This window comes from Rhinolophus ferrumequinum, chromosome 25, assembly GCF_004115265.2.
Source record: "Rhinolophus ferrumequinum isolate MPI-CBG mRhiFer1 chromosome 25, mRhiFer1_v1.p, whole genome shotgun sequence".
In the NCBI taxonomy this organism is placed as follows: domain Eukaryota; kingdom Metazoa; phylum Chordata; class Mammalia; order Chiroptera; family Rhinolophidae; genus Rhinolophus; species Rhinolophus ferrumequinum.
Genome location: NC_046308.1, coordinates 15006477 through 15033601, shown reverse-complemented (window position 1 = coordinate 15033601; position 27125 = coordinate 15006477). Strand labels below are relative to the sequence as shown.

At 49.8% G+C, this 27125-nt stretch overlaps 1 protein-coding gene across 2 annotated transcripts in view; it reads left to right on the top strand.

Moving 5' to 3' along the window:
* Positions 1 to 27125, top strand: part of WSCD2 (WSC domain containing 2) — a 103080-nt gene that overhangs the window by 40491 nt on the left and 35464 nt on the right. For both annotated transcript variants that reach the window (XM_033097482.1, XM_033097483.1), the window contains exons 2-3: positions 15115 to 16040; positions 23726 to 23840. In XM_033097482.1, coding sequence (XP_032953373.1) covers positions 15659 to 16040; positions 23726 to 23840 — 497 coding nt within the window. In that variant the 5' untranslated portion in view covers positions 15115 to 15658. The remainder of the gene's footprint in view (positions 1 to 15114; positions 16041 to 23725; positions 23841 to 27125) is intronic.

Below are 27125 nucleotides of genomic sequence, written 5' to 3'. Positions count from 1 at the left end.
CACATCTCCTTCAGGGGTGTATCCACAGCACCTGGCATACAGTAGGCACTCAATAAATGTTTGTCGAATGAAGAGATAAAAATATGCCGCATCTCTAGACTGGGGTTGAAGGCAGAATACTGGGCCCCTGTGGATTGGAGTTGAGGTCTTCTGAGGTGGGGAAAGAGAAATTTTCTCCAGAGACGATGCATTTGTGAAGTTTGTGCAAGATAAACTCTTCCTATGGATTGATCCCCTCGGGCAGGCCAGACTTGGCAGGTGGCTGGCACTCAGTGAAAGTTCGTTGAGTGAGTGAATGAATGAATGAATGAATGAATTGTAGTTTGCATGGGGTGGGGGAAGGACAATAAGTAGGAGTCAGAAGAAATTTTGAAGCAGTTTTCAGTTTTGTGTTTTACAAACAGAAACTGAAGACACAGAGAAGGTAATCCACTTGCCCCAGGCCACACAGAGTGAGCTTGAACAGTGGGGTGGAAAGAGGAAGGGAAGTGAGAGACCAGGCTTGAGTCTCCACCGGTTGCCCTGCAGGGGGCTGGGGCGTTCACCATCAGGAGACCCCTCCAACCCTCACAACCACCCAGGACCAGCTACATAATTTGCAGGGCCTAGTACAAAATAAAAATGCCCCTTGCTCAAAAATTAAGAATTTCAAGAAAGCTACAGCAGGGCATTACCTCAAGTACAGAGCCCTGTGTGACCAGGAAAAGGATCCCGCAACCACCTCATTTACAGATGAGGAAATCCCAGCTCCCAGAGGCTACGGATTTCACCCAGGACACTCGCTTGGACGCTCAGATTTGAACCCACAAATCTTAGGGGTCATCTAGTCCACCCCTTCCTTGTACTAACCTTGCTTGTGAACACCCTCCCTCCCCGCCCCAGCAAGTGTCCCCACTCCCCACCCAGGTCCCATGTGGACCTACAGGAAGTCCCCTGCCCCCAGGCACTTAACTGCTGCAGGGAGCCAGCTCCTGGCTCCCTCTCCTTCCTGGGCTATATAAGGAGACAGACCTTCCCTCCCACACCCCTCCCAGATTTATTCCTGGAGATGCGTGGGTGGACGTGTGTTTGTGTGTGGGGTGTTCATCTAAATTTAAAGACATGATAGCAAGGACTTATTAATGTTCGGGCTGGTGAGGCCTCTTCTTTTAGAAGAATCACAAATAAGTTGAGAGCTGAGGGGCCGCCTCCAGTTCCACCTTCTGCCTCGTTCCACCCTACCTGGCTCTGTGCCTGCCAACCCTCTGGAGTGGGGTAATAATAGTAAGGCATGCCAGATGCCTGTGGGGTACCTGGAGCAGTGACAGCTTTGTGCCCATTTTATAAGTGGGGAAAATAGAGTCTCAGAAAGGGGACATGCCCTCCTGAGGTCTTGAGTTACAAAGTGACAGAGCTGGACTAAGACTCAGGCGACTTCAACACATTCCAGAACCCTTATGCCTTCAGCCAGGCCATGGCTGCCTGCATTGATTCGAACGTGAAGTTAAGAAACCATTGCGGCCCGGTGTGCCTGGCCCCGTGCTAAGCATTTTGCATGTGTTACTTGCACTAACCCTCTCAACAACCCACCCTGTGGGCACTTTCATTCTCATCCTGTTTTACAGATGAGGAACCTGCAGCTTAGGGCAAGTGGCCCCCTCCCCTTCCCGGAGTTAGTGAGTGGTAAAGCCGATTCCAACCCAAGTCTAATTGACCTCCAAATGCATGCTCTCTGCGTCTCTCTTTAAACCACAGCCATTCATGGAAAAAAAGAAAATACAGATAAGCAAAATGAAAACAGCAAAAAAATCATTCCTCAACCTACCCTGCAAGAGGTAACACCTCCGTGTGTATCTTGGTGTGTTTCTACCCCACTGTTTTTCTCTGCTGAAGGGAGGTCCTTGCTCCCGGCCATTGACCCTTGGTGTTCTGTAATTGCTGAGCAATTTAGAGATGACTTGAAATATATAATTCATGGGCACATCTTTTATCCTGGTCACTGGAAGTCAGCGAGGCGTGGCTGTCTCCTGGGAAGAATTTCAACCTTGACACGGGAGGAGATAGCATCTTAGGAGCTTAGAACAGAATTTCTGAATCAGAGAATTCTCCAACATTGAAACTGAACTTGGTCCCCTGGCACAGAGTGCTAGAAGCTGGGGATCCTACCATGGGACCTTATAGTAAAATCTTACGTAGAGCACTCGGATAAAATCTAGCATTGAGCTCTAGAATCAGAGACTAACACGTTGTAAATCTGGAGTCAGATGGGTCCAAGAGCAGTATTCTGGTCTCCTCTTCCGTGCATTCACCAGGGCAAGGTCTAGGACAGTCTAGAGATGGTTTTCAATGTCACAGCTGGGGGGACGATACTGGCATCAAGTGGGGATACTGCATTAACATCCTACAATGCACAGGATGGCCCCCACCCTGTCCCCTTGCCAACAAAGAATTACCCAGTTCAAAATGTCAGTGGTGCTGAGGTTGAGAAACCCTGGTCTAGACTCTGGAAGACATGTGCCGATTTGTTCTTTTGGTGGTAAGACACCACGTTTGGTGAGAATGAAAAGCTTCCGTACTAGTTTTACCTGCAACACTAAACATATTTCTTAGGCAAGTGACAGAGTCCCTGCTGCTTCTCATTTGTGAGGCGGGTTGCAGGATTCCTGCCACGTGCTGTCAGTGGAGCTGGACAAATAAGGACGGGTGCATATGTGTATGTGCTGGGCGGGGCGGGGGGCTGGTTGGCAGGCGTTGGGGATGCACATGTTCACGCATGTGTGTGTCTCTGTTGGCATGTTTATATGTACGTGTGATCGCATGCCACCTTCTCAATGGTGTCCAGATGGTGAGCCAAGGGACCGAAGCATCGGTCAGTTTCTGCTCTCCTGGGAGGGGACACCTCTGTTGGATGCTAGCAGGACTTTTGGGGCCACTGAAGGACATGGTGAAGGTACCACAGAGGTCGGAGGACCGCCTGTGTCTGCTCCAAGGGGCTCATTTCCCTCATTTCCAGCTGTGAGGGGTCTCAAGACCCCGCTTGCTGAGCAGGTTCCCTGGGTGTGGAGGGCCTCAAATCACCCCACTTGCTCTGCAGAGGTCAGGGGATGGTGCTACAGCAGGAGGTGATGTCACACACAGGTTATGATGAAGGTTCTGGAGTCGGACAGGCCTAGGTTCGAGTCCTGCTCTGCCACTCACCAACTCTGACTTCCGGCAAGTTGACTGGCCTCCCCCACCTCGACTGCCTCATCCGCAAAGGGAGTATAAAACCTGGCTGCCAAGGCCAGCCACTGGGGAGAGTCAAGGACACAGTGTAAACGGAAGAGCCTGGCACACAGTAGGTGTGCAGTAAGTAGTAATCCTTCCTTCCCAGGGCGAGTGCCAAGGCTAAGGCTGGGGGCCAGGAGGCCTGGGTCTGAGTAGTCACTGCATCACCGTGGGGAGCCTTTCCACCTGCTCTTTTGGGCCTCAATTTCCCCATCTGTCAGTGAGGAAACTGGCCTGTGGATTGGGAAGGGGCCTCCCTCCAGCTATGATGGGCTACTTAGTCCAGCTTAGTCCGGCTCTGAGCCAGCCGCAGGGGCTGCGCCCCCCTCGCCCCAAGGACACTGGGTGCTCTGTGAGGGAAGAGAACTTGGACTTGTGCAGAGGCCACACACATACACACACCCCCCACAGTGGCATGGACAGAAAGACTGGGCTGCGGTGGTTTGAGGGTGAGGACCACGGTTCTTGCCGGGGAAACTCCCGGTGGAAAATTCCTCTCTGGAGACGAGTTTCTCATAGGAGCTGTCACTGTTCCTAAATTAGAGTTTAATCTTCCATGGCCAGCGGGGAGCCAGCCTGTGGCAATTCGCTTGTGGTTGGGGCAGGGGGGTGATGGGGCTGGCGAGGAGAGGTGTGTCCCTGGGACGAAACCTGCAGGGCAGCAGGCCTGGTCCTGGAACCGACTCAGCCCTGGTCTGGCTGTGTGACCCTGAGCCTCCGGTTACTCATCGGCAAAATATCAGGCTTGTACCAGCTGGTTTCTAAGGGGCCCGTGAACTCTTAGATACTACGGCATAATAATAATAACGATAGCAACAGCTAAAACGTCATTGGACGCTTACTGGAGTCCTGGTCCCTGCGAAGCATTTCACATGGATGGGGGTGATTTCTCTTGAGTTTCTTTGGGTCTCAGTTTGCTCTTCTTACTAGGGAATGGATCTTCCACTAGGGAATGGATCTTACTAGGGAAGGGGCTCTTCCACTAGGGAATGGATCTCCAGGCTTCCTTCCGGCTCTTTGTCACTTGCTCTAAGGAAGTTGCTGAGAGACCAGACGTTGGTCTTTGGGGCTGGACAGGGCCACCTCTTCAGTGGCCCGAAGCCCCTCTCCTGTGACCTTCACCATCAGCCTCCATTGCTGATAAAGATCAAGGTTGGGAAAGCTTTCTGTAGAGGGCCAGACAGTAAATATTTTAGGCCTCGCGGGCCAGGTGCAGGCTGAGACTGTGCCACACCTTATCCTTGTTCTTCTTCGTGACCCATTAAAAATCCAGAAGCCACCCTTCGCTCTAGGGAACTACAAAACCAGGCTGCAGGGTAATGTGGCCGACGTCATGGTTTGCCATCCGCTGAGAGTGATGATGTCACCGGAATTCATCCTCCTTGGCACCTTTTGCAGCGGCAGGTTGAGCCCCGTGCCCGCCCTTTCTCAGATGTTTCCCCTGAGCCTCACCCAGAAACGAATTCTAGAACCGCCACTGACCCCTGTGGAGGGCCCGGCCCGCAGCCTCTTCTCAGCTCCTCCAACCAACCAACATTTCAGCCTCCAAGAGCCAGCAAATCATGGCCGTAGCCCCCTGGGACAGGAAGGGTCCTTAGGGCAGGCTGATGGCACTACCTCCACCTGCTCATTGCACATGGAAGGAAAAGCCCTGAGCACAGTGGGGTCCCCCCACTCCCCAGCCCCCACTCTCACTACGCTGACCCTGCCCTCCATTCTGGTTCCTGGGATGTGCTGGGCCCTTCCTCACCGGCCAGTCTGCATTCTGTCCCCTCAGCTTAGGATATTCTCACCCTAGATCTTCCCACGGCTGCCTCCTTAGCTCAGATGCCTCCTTCTCAGTGGGTCCTTCTGCACCCACCCCACCCAAAGTAGTTTTCCCCTACTTGTCTCCATCACTAGGGCTTTCAAATGATTGCAATGGACCTACAATGCATGGTCATCCAGAGCGCGCGCGCACACACACACACACACACACACACACACACACAACTAAAGCAAATTTATTTAGGTTCACTAAATAATACTTCTCCCTACGGCATGTGAGTCAGAGGTAGTTCACTCTGTTCCATTCCCCTCCCTTCCATCCCATCCCACCCCCTTCTTCCCCCCTGTCCCCCTTCTCTGCCACCACCTTGTGGGTAAACATTGTTCCCAGAACCAGCAGAGCCACCCATTATCTCCCCCAGACAATTAGCAAGTGTGCACTCACTGAGCCATGACCCAGCCGCTCCTGCAGGAGACGGGTGACTTCAGACGGCTTAGTCACAGGAATTCGGGGCCCTTCTTTAGAAGTCTCTCTCAGGGGAAAAGCGATCTGGGTTCAGAGAAAGGCTGCCAGCTGCAGCAGGGAAGGCCCATGGGTGAGGTGGCCTGCGGCTTGGGCCTCATTCCAGAAACCACTGGACAAGGGAAACTGTCATTTTACCCCTTTACCCCCATCCAGGACCCCTGTCCCTGCCTGCAGCTCGGTCCCTTCCTCCTAACCCAGAGTGCGGATGGTTCCTTGACATCTACTCCAGGGGGTTCCTGCCTTTTCAAGTATATGATTGGCCCCCTCTAGTTTTTAAAACAGACTTGACTTTTTATAGAGAAGTTTCAGGGTCACAGCAGCCCTGAGCAGAAAGTACAGAGATTTCCCATCGAGCCCCTGCCCCCAACCAGACACAGCCTCCCCCGCTGTCAATACCCTCACCAGAGCAGTCCGTTTGTTACAGTGGACACAGTGGATGAACCCACATTGACACCATTCTCACCCCAAGTCCATCGTTTCCATCAGGGTTCACTCTTGGTATTATACATGCTGTGAGTTTGGACACGTGCAATGACACGTATCCACTGTCAGTTTCGTGCAGAAGTTTCACTCCCTTAAAAATCCCCTGTGCTCCCCCCATTCATCCCTCCTTCCCCTCAGCCCCTGACAACCACTGATACTTTTCCTGTCTCCAGAGTTCGGCCTTTTCCAGAAAGTCATACAGTTGGAATCACACGTATGTAACCTCACAGACGGGTTTCTTTCACTTTTATTTATGCACTTAAGGTTCCTGTATGTCTTTTCACAGTTTGATAGCTCATTTCTTTTTAGCGCTGGATGATATTTCATTGTCTGGCTGTCCCACAGTCAAATTAGGTGAATCCCATTCACCTACTGAAGGCCCTCTTGGTTGCTTCCAAGTTTTGGCAATTCTGAAAAAGCCGCTATAAACATCCACATGCAGGTTTCTGTGTGGACATAAGTGTTCAGCTGCTTTGGGTAAATACCAAGGAGCGTCACTGTTGGATTGTTTGGTTAGAGTATGTTTCGTTTTGTACGGTTGTCCTTTGAAGACTAACTGTAGATAACTCTCAGTGAGTCCCTGCTGTATACCCGGCACCATGGTAAGAGAAGCAGCCATTTTTCTCATTCGGTGCTGCTGAACCCTGCAAGGCCAGTATTTGGCTCTCAAGAACCCAGAGCTTTCTCAGCATCTCGGTCTTGAAATCTCTCCTCTGCTTATTTGCTTTCTTTGTCTTCTCTTTGCAGACTAACTTTTGCTCTCTCTTTGGGCCCATGATAACAGCTCCTAAGGTTACAGGTCCTTAGTCTAAATGACCCAGCAGAGATCAGAATGTCTCAAGTCTCAATTCCACATTCCGGAGGGCAAGAATTCGTTGACTAGTTTTATACCTGAGTCCACCTATGGTCCACCAGCAGTGTCAGTGGGCAGGGATATGTGGTAAAAACATGACCACTAGGACCTACCCCTGTGAGCAGGGGCTAGGGGGTCACTCACTAGATGGACCCCCCCATGTATCTCCCACATATACCTAGGGTGGTCTGTAATCATCACAACTCATCAAATCTCCATCTTCTATTGAGATGAAGTCTGGGCAAGTGATATTGTCGTGAAAAGGAAAGAGGTGGTTTGTTTAGTTCACCAAAGTTGGGGCACAGAATGACCATCTATTGAGAAACTGTTATGTCAGTCTTAGCAAAGTGAAGCCTCTGGAGCAGACTACCTGGGTTCAAACTCTGCTCTACCATTCCTAGCTGTGTGACCTCACACAGGTGACATAACCTCTCTGAACCTCAGTTTTTCTCATCTGTAAAATGGGACTAACAAATGAGAGTTTTCCCACAAGATTGTTGTAAGGATTAAATAAGCTAATATCTAGACCAGTGCCTGGCCCATAGTAGGTGCTCAATAAATACTAGCCCATACTATTGTTATGGTTTTATGTATTTTAAATGCATTCGCTCATTTAACCCTCATACCTTCCCTACAAGCAGGGTGGATTGGTCTTATTTTACACGTGAGGAAACTGAGTCTCAAAGAGACCACTTGCTGAAGATCGCACAGCCACCATGTGGCTGAGGCAGGTTCAAATCAGGAATGTCTAACACTAAATCTGACCCCTTCCCCTGTTTCTTCCTGGCAGTCATTTCCACTCACTGAGGCCCAGCCTGATTCCCTGAAATCAGTGACGATGGCCATAAAATTTGACCAAGAGGCACTGGAGTCATTACCCAGGAAAACAAAATTTTAATATTTATTTATAATGGGCGCCATATGCTCCCTCTGGTTTTTTTATTTAATTACATCATGGCAGATGGCTGGGTGTTAAAGGCCATTTAGCTAATGGCACTTTGCCTTCTCATTTATTTTCCCAAGTTTTGGAAAGATGAATGAAAATGGATATGGAAGGCAAGCTGTGAGCGCTGGGTGGTGGCGGGTAAGCCCCCTACCAAGAATGGAGAGAAGGAAGTGTGGGGGTGCTGGGGACTCTTTCGGGGAGGTGTGTGAGGGTGCAGGAGGCAGCTCATCCTGTGCTTAGGAGCCTGGAGCCAGGATTCCCCTGTGAGCACACACACGCATATGCACACGCAGTAATCTCACTTGTTTGACCCAGAAGTAAGTCCCTATGTGCGGAAGTGCCCACTGCAGCTTTGCACAGAGTGGCCCAAAACTGGGAAAACAACACAACACGTCCCTTGCAGGCACAGTGGGCTCATTACACTATGACACGCCCGTGAGTGGAACGGTCCACACGCCATGTGGGGTGCAGAATTCTCCCCCAGGGTTAGCTGGGTTAATAAAATTCTGGGTTCCTAAAGCCTGTGAGTGGACACTGCAAGCTTGGCATTAATAATAGGATTTCTCAGACTATTTTATTACCTCTTTCACTTCAAAGTGGTTGCTCCAGGAGCACGAAGGGTGAGAAGGGACTTGGATTAAAGGAGTTGAGGGGTCCATCTCCCTGGAGAAGACGTACCTGAGGGATGGTGTTCCCTGTCTCCAAGCTCAGGAAGGATCCTTCCATTGAGGCTGGGATTCAAGTGACAGATGTAGTGGGTAAGAGAGGAGTTAGCTGTGCTGGTGGTCTCCTCGGTGTGTGCCACTGCATCACGACATTGAGACTTAGACAGTTCTGCACTGGAATTCAGGCTCCACTTCTTGGTAGCTGTGTCTTGAGCAAGGTACATAATCTCTACGAGCCTTACATTGCTCATCTGTAAAATGGGTATAAACGTACCTACATCTCATTGTTGAGAGGTCCTATATCACTTTCCAGGAATGTGGACAAAGAGCTACCCTGTTTCCCCGAAAATAAGACCTAGCCAGACAATCAGCTCTAATGGATCTTTTGGAGCAAAAATTAATATAAGACCTGGTGTTATTTTATTGTAATATAAGACCGGATCTTATATAATTATAATGTAATGTAATATAATACCGGGTCATATATAATATAAGACTGTCTTATTTTACTATAATATAAGACCAGGTCCTATAATATAATATAATATAATATAATATAATACCAGGTCTTATATTAATTTTTGCTCCAAAAGACGTATGAGAGCTGATTGTCCGGCCAGGTCTTATTTTCGGGGAAACACGGTACATGCAGGAGATTAATCATTACATGACTTGTTTATGAGGGAGGAAAACTGGAAATATTTTACATGTCTAATGATAAGGCTGAGGTGAAACAAATCCCGGCATATCCCAAGTAATCGGTATCATCAGTCAGTGGTTTTATTTAAGAGGTGAAGCACACCCTGACTCCTTTCATTCCCTGAGTGGGAAGGGAGACAGGAAAGAGAAGAAACCAATACACGGGGTGCTGTCCAGTCAGCACCCCCTGACAGTGACTGACACCCAAGCCCTCTGGGGAAACTCAGGGAGCCTGTGTAAACACAGCCTCACCGTCTATTAGGAGGTGAGGGAGCTGGGGCATTTATACACCACCTCCCATCAGTCACTCACTGAGGCTGCCTTCACCTGGCATTTGGAAGTTAACTCTGTGGGTGCCGCCCATGCAGCATCTGTAACAGATTTCCCAAGCTGGCAACCATGAAAAAGGCAGATGACATTAAGTGCTGATGTGAATTTGGAGCAACAGGAACGCTCATACACCACTGAAGGGAGTTACAGCCACTTTGGGTGATAAGTCAGCATTTCCTGGGATAGCCGTGAGACGCTCACACAGTAGGACCAAGCAATTTCACCCCTACAGTAATTCTTATGCACAAGTATCAGGAGTCAGGTGTGTGTTTGCAGCCACTAATGAGGGCATTCCGTTTTGCCCAAGCTACATGAGCTGAGAATTGATGACAAAGAAGCTCTGTAAAGGAAAATGGGGTCCTTATACCAGGAAAAAAGGGGCACTGAGCAGGCAAAACCACATATTCTCCAGAAGTTGTTATAGTAAGAAGTAACACTTGCATATATTAATTAACTCATTTGGTCCTCACACCAACCCTATTAGATAAATACTATTATTTCCCCATTCCTTGATGGGGAAACTGAGGCATAGAGAGGTTAATAACCACCTCAGAGGGTTCTCGTGAGGCTTAAATGGCACAATGGAAATAAGACGCCTAGTAGAGTACCTGGCATACAGGAAATGCTCAACACATACCAGTGACTTCCGATATTTTTATCCTTAGACCAAGGCTAAAGTTTCACCTCTGGCCTGGGCTCTCAGTGACTTGGAGATCCCCAGCTGGGTCTCCTACCTAGAACTGTGAAGATATCAAACCTTCACAAACCCACTTTCTCAGCAGCTATTTCTTAGCCAAGCTTGGATGGTCAGAGGGTCAGCTGGTCCCAGGGATTCTGCCCTCAAGTCAAGTTCAGGGGGCTCTGGACGGTGGGCCAGCCCTCTGCCCAGCCTCATGGGCTTGCAACCAGACCTGCCTGGCCCAGAATCTCCAAGGAGAAGCCCTGTGGCCCCTCCCAGGGGAGGGAGCCTCAGGGCAGGCTGCACCTTCTGTTTTCCCTCTCCGCAGGGCAGCTCTGACCGCCAGTCATTTTCTTGGCAGCTCCACACCAGAGGTTCATTGTGGTGCTAAAAATAGGTTGTGTTTAGACACTCTGAAGCTCCGCCTGGAAACACGAAAGGCAGTAAACCAAACGCTGCCATTCCCGCAAAGGGAGCCCCTGGGCCTCATCCTTGTGGAAACTCATGCTAGGCCTGGGATGGAGGCAGGCTAGGCGTCATTTGCCGCGTTCAACAGGTGGGGAAACTGAGGCTCAGAAGGGTCTCGTGTAAAATGAAGAGGGACAAAGCGATGCCCACCAGCTCTTAGCGAACACCAACTCCCGCCTTATGGATCATCTCATTGAATCCATCTAAGTCGCCAGGAGGGAGATTCTATGGTCGACTCACTTTCTGGAGAGAAAACCGCAGCTCAGAGAGGTGATGGCACCTGCCAGGGTCTCATAGCTGCGAGTGACAGGACAGGATGCTAATGAGATTATGGTTTCCCACATGTAAGGAACAAACGGAGACGGAGAGGCCAAGGAGATTGCTAAGGCCAACCCGGGCCCCCCGCCCGGGGTTGTAGATACACAACCCGTGGAGTGGGGAGGACCATCACACCCACCTTGCAGGTTGCCGGGAAGGAGGAGTTTGTGAGAATGTTTGTAAAACCTTTATACACAGTGTCCAACATAAAATAGGTGCTCATCGAATGACAGTTAGCTTCATTTCCCCGTTAGAATTTCTGATAGAATTTCTGTCTGGAGGGAAAGGGAGAAGGAGAGGGAGAGAGGAAGAGGGAGAGGGAGGGAGAGAGAGGGAGAGAGACAGGCTTGTGTGGGGAGAGAATGAATGATGGATGGACATGAGAGGCAGAGAAGTCTTTGGGGTTCCCTTGGGGAACCAGCAGGGGCCCTGAACTCCAGGACCAGACTGAGTCCTACCAGATGCTGCCTCCACAGAGCCCTGAATGTCCAGTTTTCCGAGGCTGTCACGGTGTCCCAGCACATGACATGGAGCCATGGTTGTTTAAGCCTCAGTGGGGAGGCCAGTCCCCTGATTCTTTTCACTCATCTCCACCAGTGTTTCTTGGGGACCTACTACGTGCCACATGCTGGGGCTAACGCGGTGAGAGCAGACACGGTCCCACCCCCATGGTTCTGGGTCCTCTGCCTCTAGATGAGCTCCCCACCTCCCAGCAGTGGCAGGATGGTGTGGGGGGCCCAAGTCGGCACCCATTGCCCAGGGGAGCCCTCCTCCTCACAGTCCCTTCCTGGGAGGACCCCCTTCACTCCCCATGCCGCCAAAGCCTCAGTCTCTTTCTGATCCCTGCCAGATCCTAATGAACTCATTATCCTCTAAAACCCATTTGGCACCCACTTAGAGAAAAGATGTGTTGAAATAGAAAAGATTGAGAATGGAACAACAAAAAAGGATGAGAAATATCCTCAGAGAGACAAAGAGCCTCAAGGAGCACAACAGCTGAAATCTTTGTCATCTCCACGGCAGCACTGTGCTGCTGTGGCAAATGGCTTTAAAGGCTGCTCACATGTGCCCATGAGAGGGGTGGGGATGGGGGCGGGCGCTTCTCTTGAGCACCTACTATGTGCCAGACACTTCGTGCAATTTTCCATTCAGTCCTCCCAGCAATATATTTTTTTGGGGAGGGGCGTCAAGATTCTTCGGTCCACTTTACAAGTGAGGAACCTCAGTGAGTGGGAAGAGGTGTCTTGCCCCAGCCACACAGGTGGTGGGTGGAAGAGGCAGGATTTGAACCCAGGTCAGCCTGCCTCCAGAATCCATGCTTTTGCCTGCGTGCCTGGAAGTGCTGGTGTCCCCCTGCCCATCCCCATGAGGGCTGCTAGCGTTTTCTCATCCTGGCCCCGCTGCAAAAACATCTGGCACGTGTGTAATCTATATGGCATAACATGGGGCACCACTCACTGCCCAGAGGTTTTCAAGCTGATTAGAGACTAGTCTTTCTAAAGTGTCGGTGTGACCATGACACTTCCGTGGATCCCCACACACACTGTTAGAGCACAGTCCGGATTCCTGAGCTTGGCGTTCAAGGCTCCCCAAGGTCTGGCTGCTTCCCACTACTTAACTGCCTTCCTACCGTGCCCTAAGCTCCTTTGCTCCCTCCATCCCAGTGACTGTCCCTTTGTGTGTACTGTCCCTCCTCCCTGGGGTGTCTTCACCCAAGAACTTCGACTCCTCTTGTGACACCTGCCAGCTCAAAGAACCCTCCCTGAGGAAGCCGTTTCTGATCCCCCCAGGCAGTTTCAGACCCTCACTTGTCTGGGATCCCATGTTCTAGGACTTCTCACCCCAGGGTCCACAAACTCCCTGATGCGATAAGCCCAAATCTGGAAGCTTAGGTACCAGAGCTCTTTTCTGGGTATACATCTGTAGTTTTCATCAGATTCTCAAAGGGATACAAGACCAGACTAGACCCATGGTTAGGAAAACAATCTGTGAAGTCCAGTGGTCCTGGGTTAACAACCCAGCTGTGGCTTACTAGCTGTGTGGCTCTGGACAAGTTACTTAACCTCTCTGAGCCTCATTCCTTTCTTCTGTAAAATACAGATCTCCCTCACTGAATTGTTATGAGGATTAAGTCAATATGTATTTAGAGCTGTGTCTGGCACATAGTAAGTGCTCAACAAACATGAGTTTTTAATATTAGTTGCTGTTCTATATCTTACACATAACGCTTACTACAGGATTTATCGCTGTCTGTCTAGTATAGTGATTTGGTATAGTACTTATTTACGTCATTGTCTCCCTCAGTTAGATCCTGAATTCTCTGAAAACAGGGACTCGGAATTATTTATTTCCGCATCCCAAGCACACACACAGTAGGCAAGCAACACCATGTTTTTAAATGAGTGGAAGAATGGATAGATGAATGGATAGGTGGAGAGTCAGATGGATGAACGGGCTGCTACAGTTCAGATGAATTGATGGATGGATGGATGTATGGATAGATTAATGATGGATGGATGGAGGCATAGGTACACTGATGGATGGATTAAGGAATGGATGATGGATGGGTGGATAGATTGTGAATTAAATGTATGGATGGGTAGGTGGTCTGATGGATGGATTAAAGGATGATGGGTAGATGGATGGATCGATGGATGAATGGATAGCTTGACCCCCACAGAAGCATGCATATTTGGCTGTTTTGTTCACTGATTTATTCTAAGTGCCTAGAACAAGAACTGGTGAATAGTAGATGCTCACTACTTAGTTCTTGCATGAATGGGAAGGCATATGGAGGACTCTACCTTGAACCACAGTTAAATTCCCATGCTGCTGTCTGGATTAGGAGGGGCTGTTACCATTCAGATCACCCATTGGCTGACCGTTGAATCCTATGCATTGACCAAGATTGTCATGAGGCCCCCTGCTGGTGGTAATGTGAAACAGCATCAGCCAAATGGAATTTGCTGTTTTCTAATTTACATTCCATTTTCTTCCTGGCTGATGATGATCCTGAACGTTCACTCATAAAGCAGTGGTTCTCAAACCTTTATGCTCATTGCCATCACCTCAGGGCACTTTGTTCCACCTGTAGGTATCCCCCTCAATGAGAGATTCTAGTTGGAGAGGTCAGGAATCTTGAACCCGGCTTCCAGGTGATTCGGAATCAGATTCTCCACAGACCACACCTGTCAAAGGGTGAGCCACTGCTGGTCACTGGGAGGCAGTGCAGAAGGGCTGCTGCTTCAGGGGCCATCTCTGAATGCCCAAGTGATGTGCACACCACGTGGGGAAAGGACAAAGTCAAAAAGGCAGTGGTTAAGAGCTGTGGTTTTGTGTTTGGACCATTCTGGATTCAAATCCCAATGCCATCACTCAGTAGCTGTGTAGCCTCAGTCTCCTCATCTGTAAAATGGGGAAACAGTTACCTCCCATAAGAATGGGGGAAGAATAAATGAGATATATGCAGAGGGCTTGGCACAAAGCAGGGCATACTGTAGACACTCCATAAATACTGATTGAATGAATATGTTGCTAAATAATCCTGTTTTCCTTCCTTTTCCTTTTTTTCCCGTTGGATAGAGGGGAGAGGCTATGGATTTGAACTCTCCCACTAGAATGTGAGCCCTATGAGGGAAGAGACTTTGTCTCTCTTGTTCACAACTTTATTTCCAGCACCTAGGACAGTGCCTGCTACATAGTAGGTGCTCACTAAATATTTGTTAAAAAAAAAAAAGAATTAATTTGATCTGGCCCCATTACCAGCCAGGTCCAGCAGACAGTTCAGCAAGAACCGAGAAGTACTTTTGGAACTTCAAGTAACCCACAAATCAATGTGTATTTGACACATATGTAGGAAGTGAGCATAAGAAGCTGTGCTTGTCCACGATAAAGCTTGTCCCCAAACCAGGACCCAGTAGAATGCAAGCCCCCAAATTCCCAGTGTGGTTTAAAGGAAAGGCGGGTGTTCTGGAAGACTCAGGACTGGGCTTCTGTCCATCCTTGCTGGTGCTTCGGGCCATTGGTTTCCTCCCCTCTCTGGACTCTGCAATGTCCCTTGAGAATGTTCAAGAACCCCTGGAGCTGTGGCCTCTGGGAGGAGGCCTCTTATGCTGTGTCTGTGCTGTTTTGCAGGTGGCAGCCCTGAGCCCTAATGCTTGACCAGATGGAAACCCGCCAGCTTCTGCTTCCACGAGGTGGACGCTCCGAGCTTGGTCCCCAGCTGGGGAAGAGGCCAGAAATGGCCTCCGTGAAATAGTCCGGCCCCCACAGGCATCAGGAGCCTAGAAAGGGCGAGAAGTGCACTGCGGGTGCTGGTGACTCGCAGAATCGTCCTGCGGTCGCTGTTTTCGAAGTTCTTTGGGGACTCTCTGAGGCGAAGAACAATGTAGGAAAATGGGACCAACTCCCGGATGTCCTGAGCCTCCAAACCCCTTTCGTGGCCCAAAGAAGCTCACCTTGATCTCGGGAGGGCCGGTGAGCTCTGTCCTCCCTCCTCTCGGCCACAGCCAAGTGCTGGACTTGCCCTCCTGCTCTGGTCTTGGCGGTCGCCTGCGCAGAGGGCATAAGACTGAAACCCCCCCGGGGTGCCATCGCTAAGCGGACCTCCGAAAGGCCGCCCCCTCCCTCCCTGCCCGGAGCGCCACCCCCACCCCCGCCAGGCCGGAATGATCCCACTATGGCCAAGCTCTGGTTCAAATTCCAGCGGTACTTCCGCCGGAAACCTGTGCGTTTCTTTACCTTCCTGGTGCTCTACCTGACAGCCGGGAGCCTCGTCTTCCTTCACTCCGGCTTTGTGGGCCAGCCCGCCATCTCCCAGAACCAGGCCAACCCCGCGGCGGGGGCCCCGGCCGAGGGCGCGGAGCTGCCCTTCCTGGGCGACTTGCATCTGGGTAGAGGCTTCCGGGACACGGGCGAAGTCGCGAGCATTGCCCGCAGGTACGGACCCTGGTTCAAGGGCAAGGATGGGAGCGAGAGAGCCAAGCTGGGTGACTACGGAGGAGGAGCCTGGAGCCGAGCCCTCAAGGGGAGGGTCGTCCGGGAGAAGGAGGAGGAGCGAGGTAAGAGGGGTGCGCCTTTGGGCAAGGACGGTGAGAAGGAGGGGAGATGATAACGTAATTACAGCCGTCAGTTTCCAGTGTTTAAGGTGAATCTGCTGTCAAATAATTACAGCTATAAATATTCATTAGCTGTAATTATTCACGATCACCCCCATGTCACAGAGGAGAAGACTGAAGCTCAGAGAAATTAAGTAGCGTGCCCAAAGTCACACAGCTTGTAACTAGCCAAGCATGGATTTGAACCCCACATCTGTCAGAGTTCAAAGTCTGGCCCTCCCCTGCAGCCTTTTCCAGTCCGTATTAAATACACGTGAAAATTAAAACAGCTAGCATCTATTAAGCACTTACTATGGGCCAGGTATTGTGCCAAGCACTTTCCATGTGTTGAATTATTACCACAACTCTCTGTGGAAGGTGCTATTATTCCCATTTTAAAGAAGAGGAAACTGAGGCACCAAGAGCCCAAGGTTACATAGCTACTGAGTGACAGAGCTGCTCCACCACATTGCTTCTTGGTCTACCTTGCTGGTTCCCTTGGTGATGGCGCTTGGGGGACATCATTGCCCTGGGCATATTTTGTTGCATTTTCTTAGCCTTTCACAGTCAAAAAGGGCTTTTCTTTGTGAGTGCATTACCTGACTTGATTTTCATTGCACTTCATGGACTTGAGCAAAGGAGTGTGATCTAGGCCCAGTTAACAGAGGTGGAAACAGGCTTGAAGAAGTGAAGACACTTGCCCAAGGCCACACAGCTGGTAAGTGGTGGCGCTGGAATTCAAATCAGATCCTCTGGTCTGAATGCTTGACTCTAGGACTGCCTCCCAGAGTCTGCTGGCATCTCTGCCCATCTGACCAGCTTGCTGGGGAAGACCCCCCCCAACCCCTGCAATCCATGAGATTAACACGAATGAACGTTTTGAGAGTCTGGATCAGATGGTTTGGGAGGCTCCATCACCAATCAGGACAGAAGGAAAACCTCCCGAGCGTTGGTGTTCCCTGCCACATGTCACACTTCCGCTGTGATTCAAGTCGTGGAAGACCCCTTCTCCCACCGTGGAGGGAAGCAGGATTAATGCAGGGGACTCATCCTGGACGGCCCGCTCCCCTGCTTCAGCCCAGTCTGCACCTGGCTCAGGAGCCATCCAAAAGACCTTACCTTCCACCTTCAGGCATTTCCTAGAAATCTGTGTCTTTAAGAACCCAGTATTCACAGATGATAGAGAGGTGAGAAGTGGCAGAACCAATTAGGGGATTTGTGGCCCAGGCAAGTGGCTTCACCTCATCATGTCTCAGTTTCATCATCTGTACAATGGGAATAATGACTCCACCTTTCCAAGGCTTCTCTGAGAGTTCAATAGGACAACAGTTACGGAAACACCTAGCACAATGTCAGCATATAGGAGTTTCTTAGAGGTGATCAGGAAATTCTCATGGGTCTACCCTGGGAAGGGACCTCATCTTGTAGGCTACGTTGATGGAGAAATCGTGATGTGGCTTCTGTCTCGCCCTTCTCCACTCACTAAGCTCCATCTCCACCCAGCACTCCAAACTCCGTCTGGTACTTTGCAAGCCCCAAAGTTTGTCACAAGCTTGAACTTTAGGATATGCTCCCATTATGCTTAGGATAAATTCCAGGGTTTCTTTCATGGCCCATCTCTCTAACCTCGTCTTGTAACACTCTCCACCCCCCTCACCACACCCCGCCCCCCGTCCTGGATCTTGCCGTTCATTGAACACACCAAGCCCCTTTCTACCTCAGGATCTTTGCATAGGCAGTTCACCTGGGGTGCACATACCCTAGATCTTTGCATGGTTCCCTTCCTCCCTTCCTTCAGGTCCCCGGTCCAACCTTGCCTCCCCATACAGGCCTTCCTGGTCTGCCCTAACTAAAGTAGCCTGACTTCATACCTGGTCACAACCACATTCCCCATTTTATTTTTGTCACCACACTTCTCCCAATCTGAAAGCATCCTGTTTATGTGTTTGCTTCCTTGTTTATAATCTGCCTCCCCTACTAGACTGTCAGGTCCATGAGGGCAGGGAGGTTGCCTGTCCTGGTCTGTCAGAACCTGGGACAGCACCTGGCACAAAAGTGGTGCTCAATACCTACTTGTTGAATGAATGAATGAGTGAATGAATGAATGAATGGACAGTTGAATGAATGACCATCCCTCTGGATGGACAGCCTCCAAGGGTGTCTTCCTCCAGGTCTCAGCTTAGCTCACCTGCAGGAAATTGTCCCCAGTCCCCCTCCAGACATGATCAAATGCTCCTCCTCTGTCAGGGCCTTTCTATGAGTGGTACTTGCCTGGACTTGTCCAGGTCCGCTGATAGAATACAAATTCCTTCTGGCACAATTGATACATACGACAACAATAACAGCAACACCCCATTTGTTAGGAGAATAAAAGACCACTGCCGCCACTCGTAGTAATTACCATTTCTTGAGCATTTACTTCACACCAGCCACTGTCTTATTTGCTTTTCATATGTGATTTGCATGCAACGATATGCTTATCACATCTCCTGGCCCCGAATAATTGGTCACTTATTAGTTGCTGTTACAATCAGGAGTAGAAATAACAGCTAATATCTCCTGAACGATCACGATGGGCTAGACTCTGTCCTAAGTGTTTCATTGCCTTTTATGATGGTCACAACCCAAAAAGTTAGAGATGATTGTTACCGTCTTTCACAGATGGGAAAAATTAAAACTCGGAGAGAAGTCAATTTCCCTAGGTTACACAGGTAGTGAGCGGAGGAGCTGAGGTTGGAAACAAGGCCCATTGCATTCCAAGGCTTGTGGTCTTGTATACCATGCTAACCCTCCTGTCCCTGGAAATCTTCCCCGTATTTTATACAATGTAACAAGAGAAGGATGAAAAAATAAGGAAGGAGCCCAAGAGCTCAAAGCTCTCAGCAGGCAGCCTTTGGAATCAGGAAGCATTATTAAGAAAACCAAATCCAGCCTGTCCTTGATTAACTTATTCAGAGTTCAGTGAGAAAGGCAACATATTAGATTAAGGCTAATAAAAACGAGCCGCTTCTCCGACTTGACGCTAAAACACATTTGGTTTTCCTCTGAAGCTGGCGAGGGCTCTCTGCTTGATGCAGTTAATGCTCGTGCGGGATTTAAGCTATAAGGGATTCAGAGTCCATCTCGGGGGCAGGAAGGGGAGGGCAGAGCTGCTGGCGCTGGACAGGAAGTCCGACTGCCGGGGTGGAGCTGGCACCTGCCATGTGTCAGTCACCTTGCTAGGTCCCTTACCTCCTCCATCCTTTCCAGTGCCTATGCTCTGAGCAGCCAAATCAGGGTTCAGCTTGCAGCTCTGCAACTTGCTGGCTGTGCAGCCTTGGGCAGATCACTTCACCTCTCTGAGCCTCAGTTTCCCCGTGGGGGAAAAACGTACGTAATATCAGATGGCTGTCGTGATTATATGAGATAAATCGATGGTGTGCTCTCTGAGTACCAGGCACTGCTCTAAGCACTTTGCATCTATTCTATCACAGAATCTTCATAGCAACCTAATATTAACTCCATCTTACAGGAAGGAAACTGAGGCAGAGAGGTTAAGTAACTTACCCAAGGTTACCAAGCTGGAGGAGGGAGTAAGCCAGTATTTGAACCCAGGTGGTTTGAGTCTTACACCTGATCCTTAAGCAGTGCATCACCTCACTTCTCAGTGCATGAAAAGGGCTCAACGCAGAGTCCAGCATGAAGTAAGCACTTAATATGTGCCAGCTATTATTATTAATATTGAAATTCTGCAGGAGAATACGAGGCACATAGAGGTGATGTGACTTGCCGAAGGTGACACAGTTAGTTGGGAGCAGAGACAGAAGCTAAATCCAGATTGATTTTCAAAGCCTGGGCTGTTTTCCATTTCCCCCAAAATTACAGAGAGGCATGGGCTGGGCATGAAGGAAACATGGGGAGATTAGTCCGCATTTTGGGAAGGAACCACAGGGTACCCACTCCCCATCTCCTCCAGCTGAAGATGTAATCTCTGCAGGTTATTGAGGGTCTGGTCTGTGTTGGGGACTGGGCTTCCATACTCTTCTTTCAAGCCTTACATCAGGTAGGAATTTGAGCTCCTTTCAGAGATGAAGAAACAGAAGCTCAGAGAGATTAAGTATCTTGCCTGATGTCACACAGCTGCTAAGAGGCAGAGCGCACTCCAACCTAATTCTGTCTGAATCCAAAGCCCTTATTTTTAACCACTGAGCTATACAATCACCAACTCCCATCATTCATTCATTCATTCATTCGTTCCTTCGTTCCTTCCTTCCATATTTACTGAACACCTACCATGTGCCCTACCCTGTGCTGGGAGGTGGAAACAGAGGAATGATTCAAATAGCTTTGCCTTCTGAGGAATATTCATAGCCCCCTGGAGGAAGACAGGCAAGTAAAAAAATAAATTATTGTTTTCAAAAAATAACTTTTTCTTGATTATCAAATTATATAGGCTCATTATAGAAAAATTATAATACATAGGAAAAGAGAGAGATGAAAATAAAAATGATGCAGAGCCCCACCACCCAACAACAGCCACCGTCAACACCGTTGATGTATTAGTTTCCTGCCTTTTCCCTTTATGTGTTTATTTCCGAAGCATGTATTTTCTATATGTAGCATTGTGTCCAGCTTTCCCCCATTATAGCACCTTTTAATTTTGGTGCCAGGGATTGTGGCTGTTGGTTGGTATCTCTGGGCTTACAGAAGATTTCGTCCCCCCATCTTTAATCTATGCGAATCCAAAGAATGGGTCTTACGCTCCTTCCCAAGAGCAATCAATTGCTGGCGGGTGGGAGGGACAATAACGATTGGCCCTGCCAGTGTCAGTGTCTCCCCCATTGACAGGGCAGGTAAGGTCTGTTAACGGAAAAACAGGAGGAAGAGTGCGATGAAAGCACCCACAGTACATTACGGTCCACGCCTTCCCTCCACCAGGGACAAGCCTGGGACATGTACTCTCACTCCTGTTAATTTGATTATATAAAATCTCCTCTAACACAGTCCACTTTTGCACCGACAGCCAAATGTACCTACCCTCCCCCTAAGTCGAGACGACGCGAAATCATTGTACATCCACCTACTAAGCCTAGTAAGTTACGAGCAGCCCTTCCCATCAGGTGTCAGTGTGGCTCTTTATGATCCTGAAGCCCGTGGGCCAAAAGTGGAACCTCCCCAAATGTAAAATGGACGGAAGATAGACCTGAGCTTACATTTCAGGAACTTGGGCAGACTACATAGCTTCTAATTCCACTTAGAAAAGTGTAACATGAAGTAACATGAGTGGTTACCTGTTAGAATATATACTGTAGGCCAAAACTAAGATTCACTTCTAAGGCAGACAGATGGAATAGGCGCTAGGATCAGTTTCCTCATCTAGGAAATGGGTTAATAAGAAGGATGTTAGGGTTGAATTAAAAAACATTAGGCATGGCCCATAGTAAAGTTGATAGCACATAGTAGGTGCTCAAAACATAATTTTGTTCCTATCTCTTTCTGTGTCTCCATCTTTGTTTCTCTCTCTCTCTCTCTCTCTCTCTCTCTCTCTCTCTCTCTCACACACACACACACACACACACACACACAATCTGTGGGTCTGATGTCAAAGACCTCATGCTGTCAAAATAACCCTGTTCCCCCTTCCTCCCTCTCTCCCTCTCCTCTGCCTCGCTCCCTCCCTCCTTCCCATTCTCCTTTCTGTTTCTCCCTCCCAGTCCCTCATTTTTCCCTCCTTCTGCCATCCTACAATGCATCCTTGGACACTCTGTCCTCTAGTGAGCTATTGAGCTGAAGCTGGTGTAAAAGCCCTCAGCAACAAGGCCCATGGATGTCCTCTCTCCCTGCTCAGGTGCAAACGGCATCCATGCCGCAGGTCACAGGGCAGGATTCCATCTGTGACAGGAGGGACATATGTTGTTGAACAAGCATAATGACAAGACGTGAGCTTCTCCAGAACTGTCACTCTGTGATGTGCCCGCTCCAGGGAGGCGATGTTTCTTTTAAAGATGGACTGTTCTTCGTTGACCAAATCACCTCTGTCTTATGCCAGAAATTCAAGGTGATGGAGGTTGTTGCGGTACATCTCCAGGAGGGCTGACAAATCCTGCACTTAGCAGGGCAGCACTGATGGGCACGAAGTGATGAGCCCGCATCCTCTGCTAGACCCTGCTCTGCCCCACGAGTGGTGGTGGGGGAGAAGCAGCCCACAGGTGAATAAACAGCAGCCTCGCCAGGGAAAGTGATCAAATGGCATGTGGAATTTGCCTCGGTCATTCCCTATGGGGGCCATTTAATTCCAAGGGCTGGCTGGATCCTCTTTCCAACTTCCAGTTACTTCCAAGTGGAGCAGAGGAAAGAGCACTGGTTTGGGGGTCCAACAGACCTGGATTTAAATCTTTGTTCTGCCATCAGTTAGCTGCAGGTTTCAGGTGGATCCTTTCACTTTTCTGGGCCTCTGTTAAATCATCTAAAAAAAAGAAAACGTGAGCGTGCCTGTGCTTCCCACTTGACGGGTGTCATGGCAAAGATCGCCAGAGCCAAGAAGAAGCAAGCAGTAGTTCAGAACATAGATCAGATTGCCTGGGGCCAATCCTGGCCCCACACGTACAAGCTGCTGTTTTTCCTTGGGCCAGTGACTTAACCTCTCTGGGCCTCAGTTTCCTCTTCTGTATAGAATGGCAATATTAGTACTTCTCTTATAGGATCCTTGTAAAGATTCGATGTGTAAAGCACTTAGCAAAGTGCCTGTTCAAATTAATAATAATTTTAAGAACATAGGTCTTAAGAAAAGACCTCACAAACTGTAAAGTGCCATCTTCATGTGTGAGAATGACTATTCACCATGAAGTACAGGAATATGTTTACTACTTTAAGAAAATGAAGTGTATGGTTTAAAACAGGATAGTTGTTTTACAGACTTTAAAATTTTCCTTTGGATGGAAGCATTCAACTTGGCTCACGATTCAGGTAAACTGTAAAGTACTTACACAGCCCTGTGAATCACCAGTTTCTTACTCCACTCCCCTTCACTTTATGCCTGTTCTATGCAAGACACTTTGGCAAAAGCATTTACACAAGTCATTCCATTTTAACCTCACTGGGTTGGTATTTTCATCCCCACTATGAAGAAAACCAGGCCTCGGGGAGGTCAACTAGCCTGAACTCACTAGGCCAGTGCTAGAATGTAACACAAGAGGAACACCCAGACCTAGAGATATCCAAGTCCAGTGTCCCTCCCAAGGACAAATAAGTATCTTCAGGCTAGAACGGAGAACATGCTGTCCAGTGTCAAACTCGTCAGAGCTGCGTTAATATGGGTCTTATCGGCTCGGTGCTTATGGACTGGCCTTGGTTTGGGTTCCTGCAAGCCCAGTTGTCACCAGTACAGCCCAAGGCTTTGACCTTCACCCTGGCCACAGGAGGGTCCCTTTCTCTATTCTGTTGACCTCCAGGGCCCACAGCCTTACCCATTGGACTCCACTGCCCTTATGCAGCAGGTTTTGCCAATGCACCATGACTTTCAGTCTCTTTTCGTTCCGCTTTTCTGCTTAGAGGAAGAAATTGGGACCAAAAGGTCAACAAGGCCACACAGCCAGAGGCCACACTGGTTACTCCTGTAACCCTTTCAGCTTTGTCCCCAGCCAAATCTGATTTTTCTCCTTTCCTCAAAGCCAAGTACATCGGCTGCTACCTGGATGACACCCAGAGTCGGGCTCTGCGAGGCGTGTCCTTTTTCGACTACAAAAAGATGACCGTCTTCCGTTGCCAGGACAACTGCGCAGAACGGTAAAGCCCCGATGTGCCAGGGTCCATTCATGTCAGACCCCTTCCTTCTCAGGTTCCTACCTGTAGTGTTGCTTCCTTTTCTGTGGAAGGATGTGACGGAGAGCGAGCACGTGACCACAAGGAAAGGGTGATGCCAGGGTGTGTGTGTGTGTGTGTGTGTGTGTGTGTGTGTGTGTGTGTGTGTGTGTGTGTGTGTGTTGTGTACGATGCATGTAAAACAGCAGGATTGTTTGGGAGTTGGTCTATGGGGTTGTGAGTGTACAGCTAGGACTGTGTGTCGGAGTGAATTTGCAATGCACAGTGTACTGGGTCAGCTGGTTACACCTGTGAGCTTAATGCCATCACACAGTTATATTTGAATAATGGTGGCTGTGTGTGAAGAAGTCTGTGACTACGTGGGCGAGGGTCTAGAATTTTGCTTGTGTGTGGGCAAAGCACAGTGAGTGTTCATGTGCATGAATGCCTGAGTCTGAGCAGGAGGCTTGTGAGACGTCCTGGGAAGGTGAACTGGGAGCCTGGGTATCCTGGGTACTTAAGGGTTTCCCAGCAGAGAAACCCCTTGTTATTCTCCCAGGGAGAAACACTCACCTTATAGATCGTGTTGTTTACCCTAAGAGGAAAAAGGATATTTTGGATTCAAATGTGCACTGGGGAAGGGAGCTGACTTTCCCAGAGTGGATGAGGCCCCCAAGGAGTGGCGAGCAGGGACGGAACCCTCCATCCAGGCCTGGGCACCCACATTGCTGCCCTGGGGGCACCGTGAGGCTACACTGACCCTCTCCTTCCCTTGTGTCCTGGGTCCCTTAACCTATGTGACTTGTGAAGAGGCCTCTAACACATTTACCTTCAGACTCTATCTGTCTGGCTCCAGAGGTCACACGCTCTGAAGGACCTCGGCTCCACGGCTAGAGTGGAAATGGGCAAGTGGGTGACCAAGGCACTCTTCCCTCTGCCCCTTATTAGGAAATGCTGTCCCCTCTATAATCGGCTTCCAGTGTATCCACCACTGAAGTCCTGAGCCCAGGACCTGGAAAGGTGCTGAAGACGCAGAGATGAGTCTGCCACAGCCCTGCCCTCAGGGGGAGCCCCAGCTCTCTGGGGAGACAGAGGCATGAACAGGTTTGGGCAATAGAATAGCAGCAGCTTACACTTAGTGGGTGCTTGCTCTCTGCCAGGCACTGTTCTCAGCACTTTGCAAAGATTAATTATTTAACCCCCACAAGGGCCCCTGTGAGGCAGGAATGTTATAGGATCCACATTCCACAGAGGGGGAAACTGGAATACGGAGATATCAAGAGTGATGGGTGCTGAGCCGGGAGTGCTGTACGAGGTGCAGGGGGTTGTGAACGTGGAAGGAATGAAGGGCTCCACGTGGAGGGCTCAAGATGAGTTGCAAAGGTGAAATCTTGAGCTGGGTTTTGGAGGATGAATAGGAGTTTCCTAGGTAATCACGGGGGGGGTGGGGGGGCAGAAATAACAGCATGGTCAAAGACCAGGACTCCAGAAACGTCCTAACTACTCAGTGTCCTGAGGTAGGCAGTTTCGGGGTGCACAGAAGGCCCAGTGGGAGTCGTCAAGAGGGGAAGCTGCAGAGCTGGCTGAAGTCCACAGACACAGGGTCCGAATGTCAGCCAAAGCATCTGGATTGGCCTCGAGGGCAATGAGGAGCCACTGGGAGGGGTTGTTAATTGGGGGACTGCGCTACACTCATTCATTAAATATTTACGGAACACCCATCACACGCCAGTAGCCAGGGGGTGTGGTGCTGTCAGCCCGCGTGCGTCTGTCTCCCCAGAAGCCCCCTGTCCCAGGATGGGGAGGTGAACACCACCACAAGGTCACTGCCCACTTGGAGACGGTATTCTAGAGCAGGAAACAGGCCGTTTACAAGAGAAATGAAGACATATACTGGATCATTTTACAAGTGATAAGAGCTGTAAGGAAATAAAACCGGGCAATGGGAGAGTGCCAGGCAGCGGGGTGACATTAGGTGGGTGGATAAGGACGGCTTCTGTAGGAAGGACACTGAGCTCAGACCCAGAAGGCAGGAAGGAGCCAACCAGGTGAGGAGCAGAGTCCGAGTCCAGGCAGAGACAGCAAGGATAAAGGCCCCGAGGCAGGACCCAGCTCGGCACGTTGAAGGAACAGAAAGCCCGGGACGGGTGGCAGAGGAGGAACAGCATGGTGGGGGATGGGGAAGGATGAAGAGGAAGGGAGGTGGGAGGTGAGGGAAGGAGGGGGACCAGATCACCGAGAACAGGGACTCTGAACCTGGAGGGTACATCAGCATCACCCGGTGGCACAACTTTTCGAAACACAGATTGCTGGGCTCCACCCCCACTTCCTGATCCCACAGGTTTGGGGTGGGGCCCGAGAATTGGCATTTTTAACAAGTTCCCAGGGGATACGGACCCTTAGGTTCCTGGGAAGAGGGATGTAGCATCGGGCATCGCTGTTGTGATTTTCACACCCAGCTGCACAACAGAATCACAGAACAAAACTTCTTGCCCTCCAGGTCCCACCTGAGTCCGTTAAACTAAACCCCCTGGATATGGGACCCAGGTGTGGCATTTAAATATATGTTCCCTAGGTGATTCTAACAGCCATCCAGGCGAAAGAACCACTATCAGGAAGGTTCGTAGGCCAAGCCACACCATCTGGGTGTTTTCTGAGTGCAGTGGAAAACATGAGGGTTTTATTTTTGTGATTGGTTTTCATTTTTGAGAAGTTCTTCTGGCAAAGCTGACAGCATGAGGGTGTGGTCAGTAGCCGGGGTGGGCAGAGGTCTGAGTCTGGGTGGGTCTGTCTCTCCAGCCGGCCCCCAGAAGTGAAGGTGTGAGCTGGCAGCGGGCCGTTGGTTCTGCCTCCCGTGCCCGGTGTCCCGCTGCTGCTCCCTCAGGAGCCCTCCTGGTCCTAGAGAACGTCTCAGAGGCCCCTCAGAGGCTGGCAGGGGTGAGGGCTGAGCTGGGCTTCTCCTCCTCCCCACCCTCCGTCCCACTCCCTGCAGCCAGAGCAAGCAACACCCTCTTCATCTGTTTACAGGGAGGGTGTCCACTAAGAGGCCTGTTTAGGAAAAGATTCCATGGCTATGGAAAAAAAAAGGAAAGAAAAGGAAAACTTGGCAGTGCCTGGACTTTTTTGTTTTAAGGGAAGGAATTTTTTACTTGGCTGGATAAGTGACCTCGATTTTGCCATCTTCCATGGCTACGAGGGCCCCTGCCTCCGCCTCTTGCTTCAGCTTCTCTCAAGAGACATATAGTGTCATTCCCGAGGATGCTTCCTGAA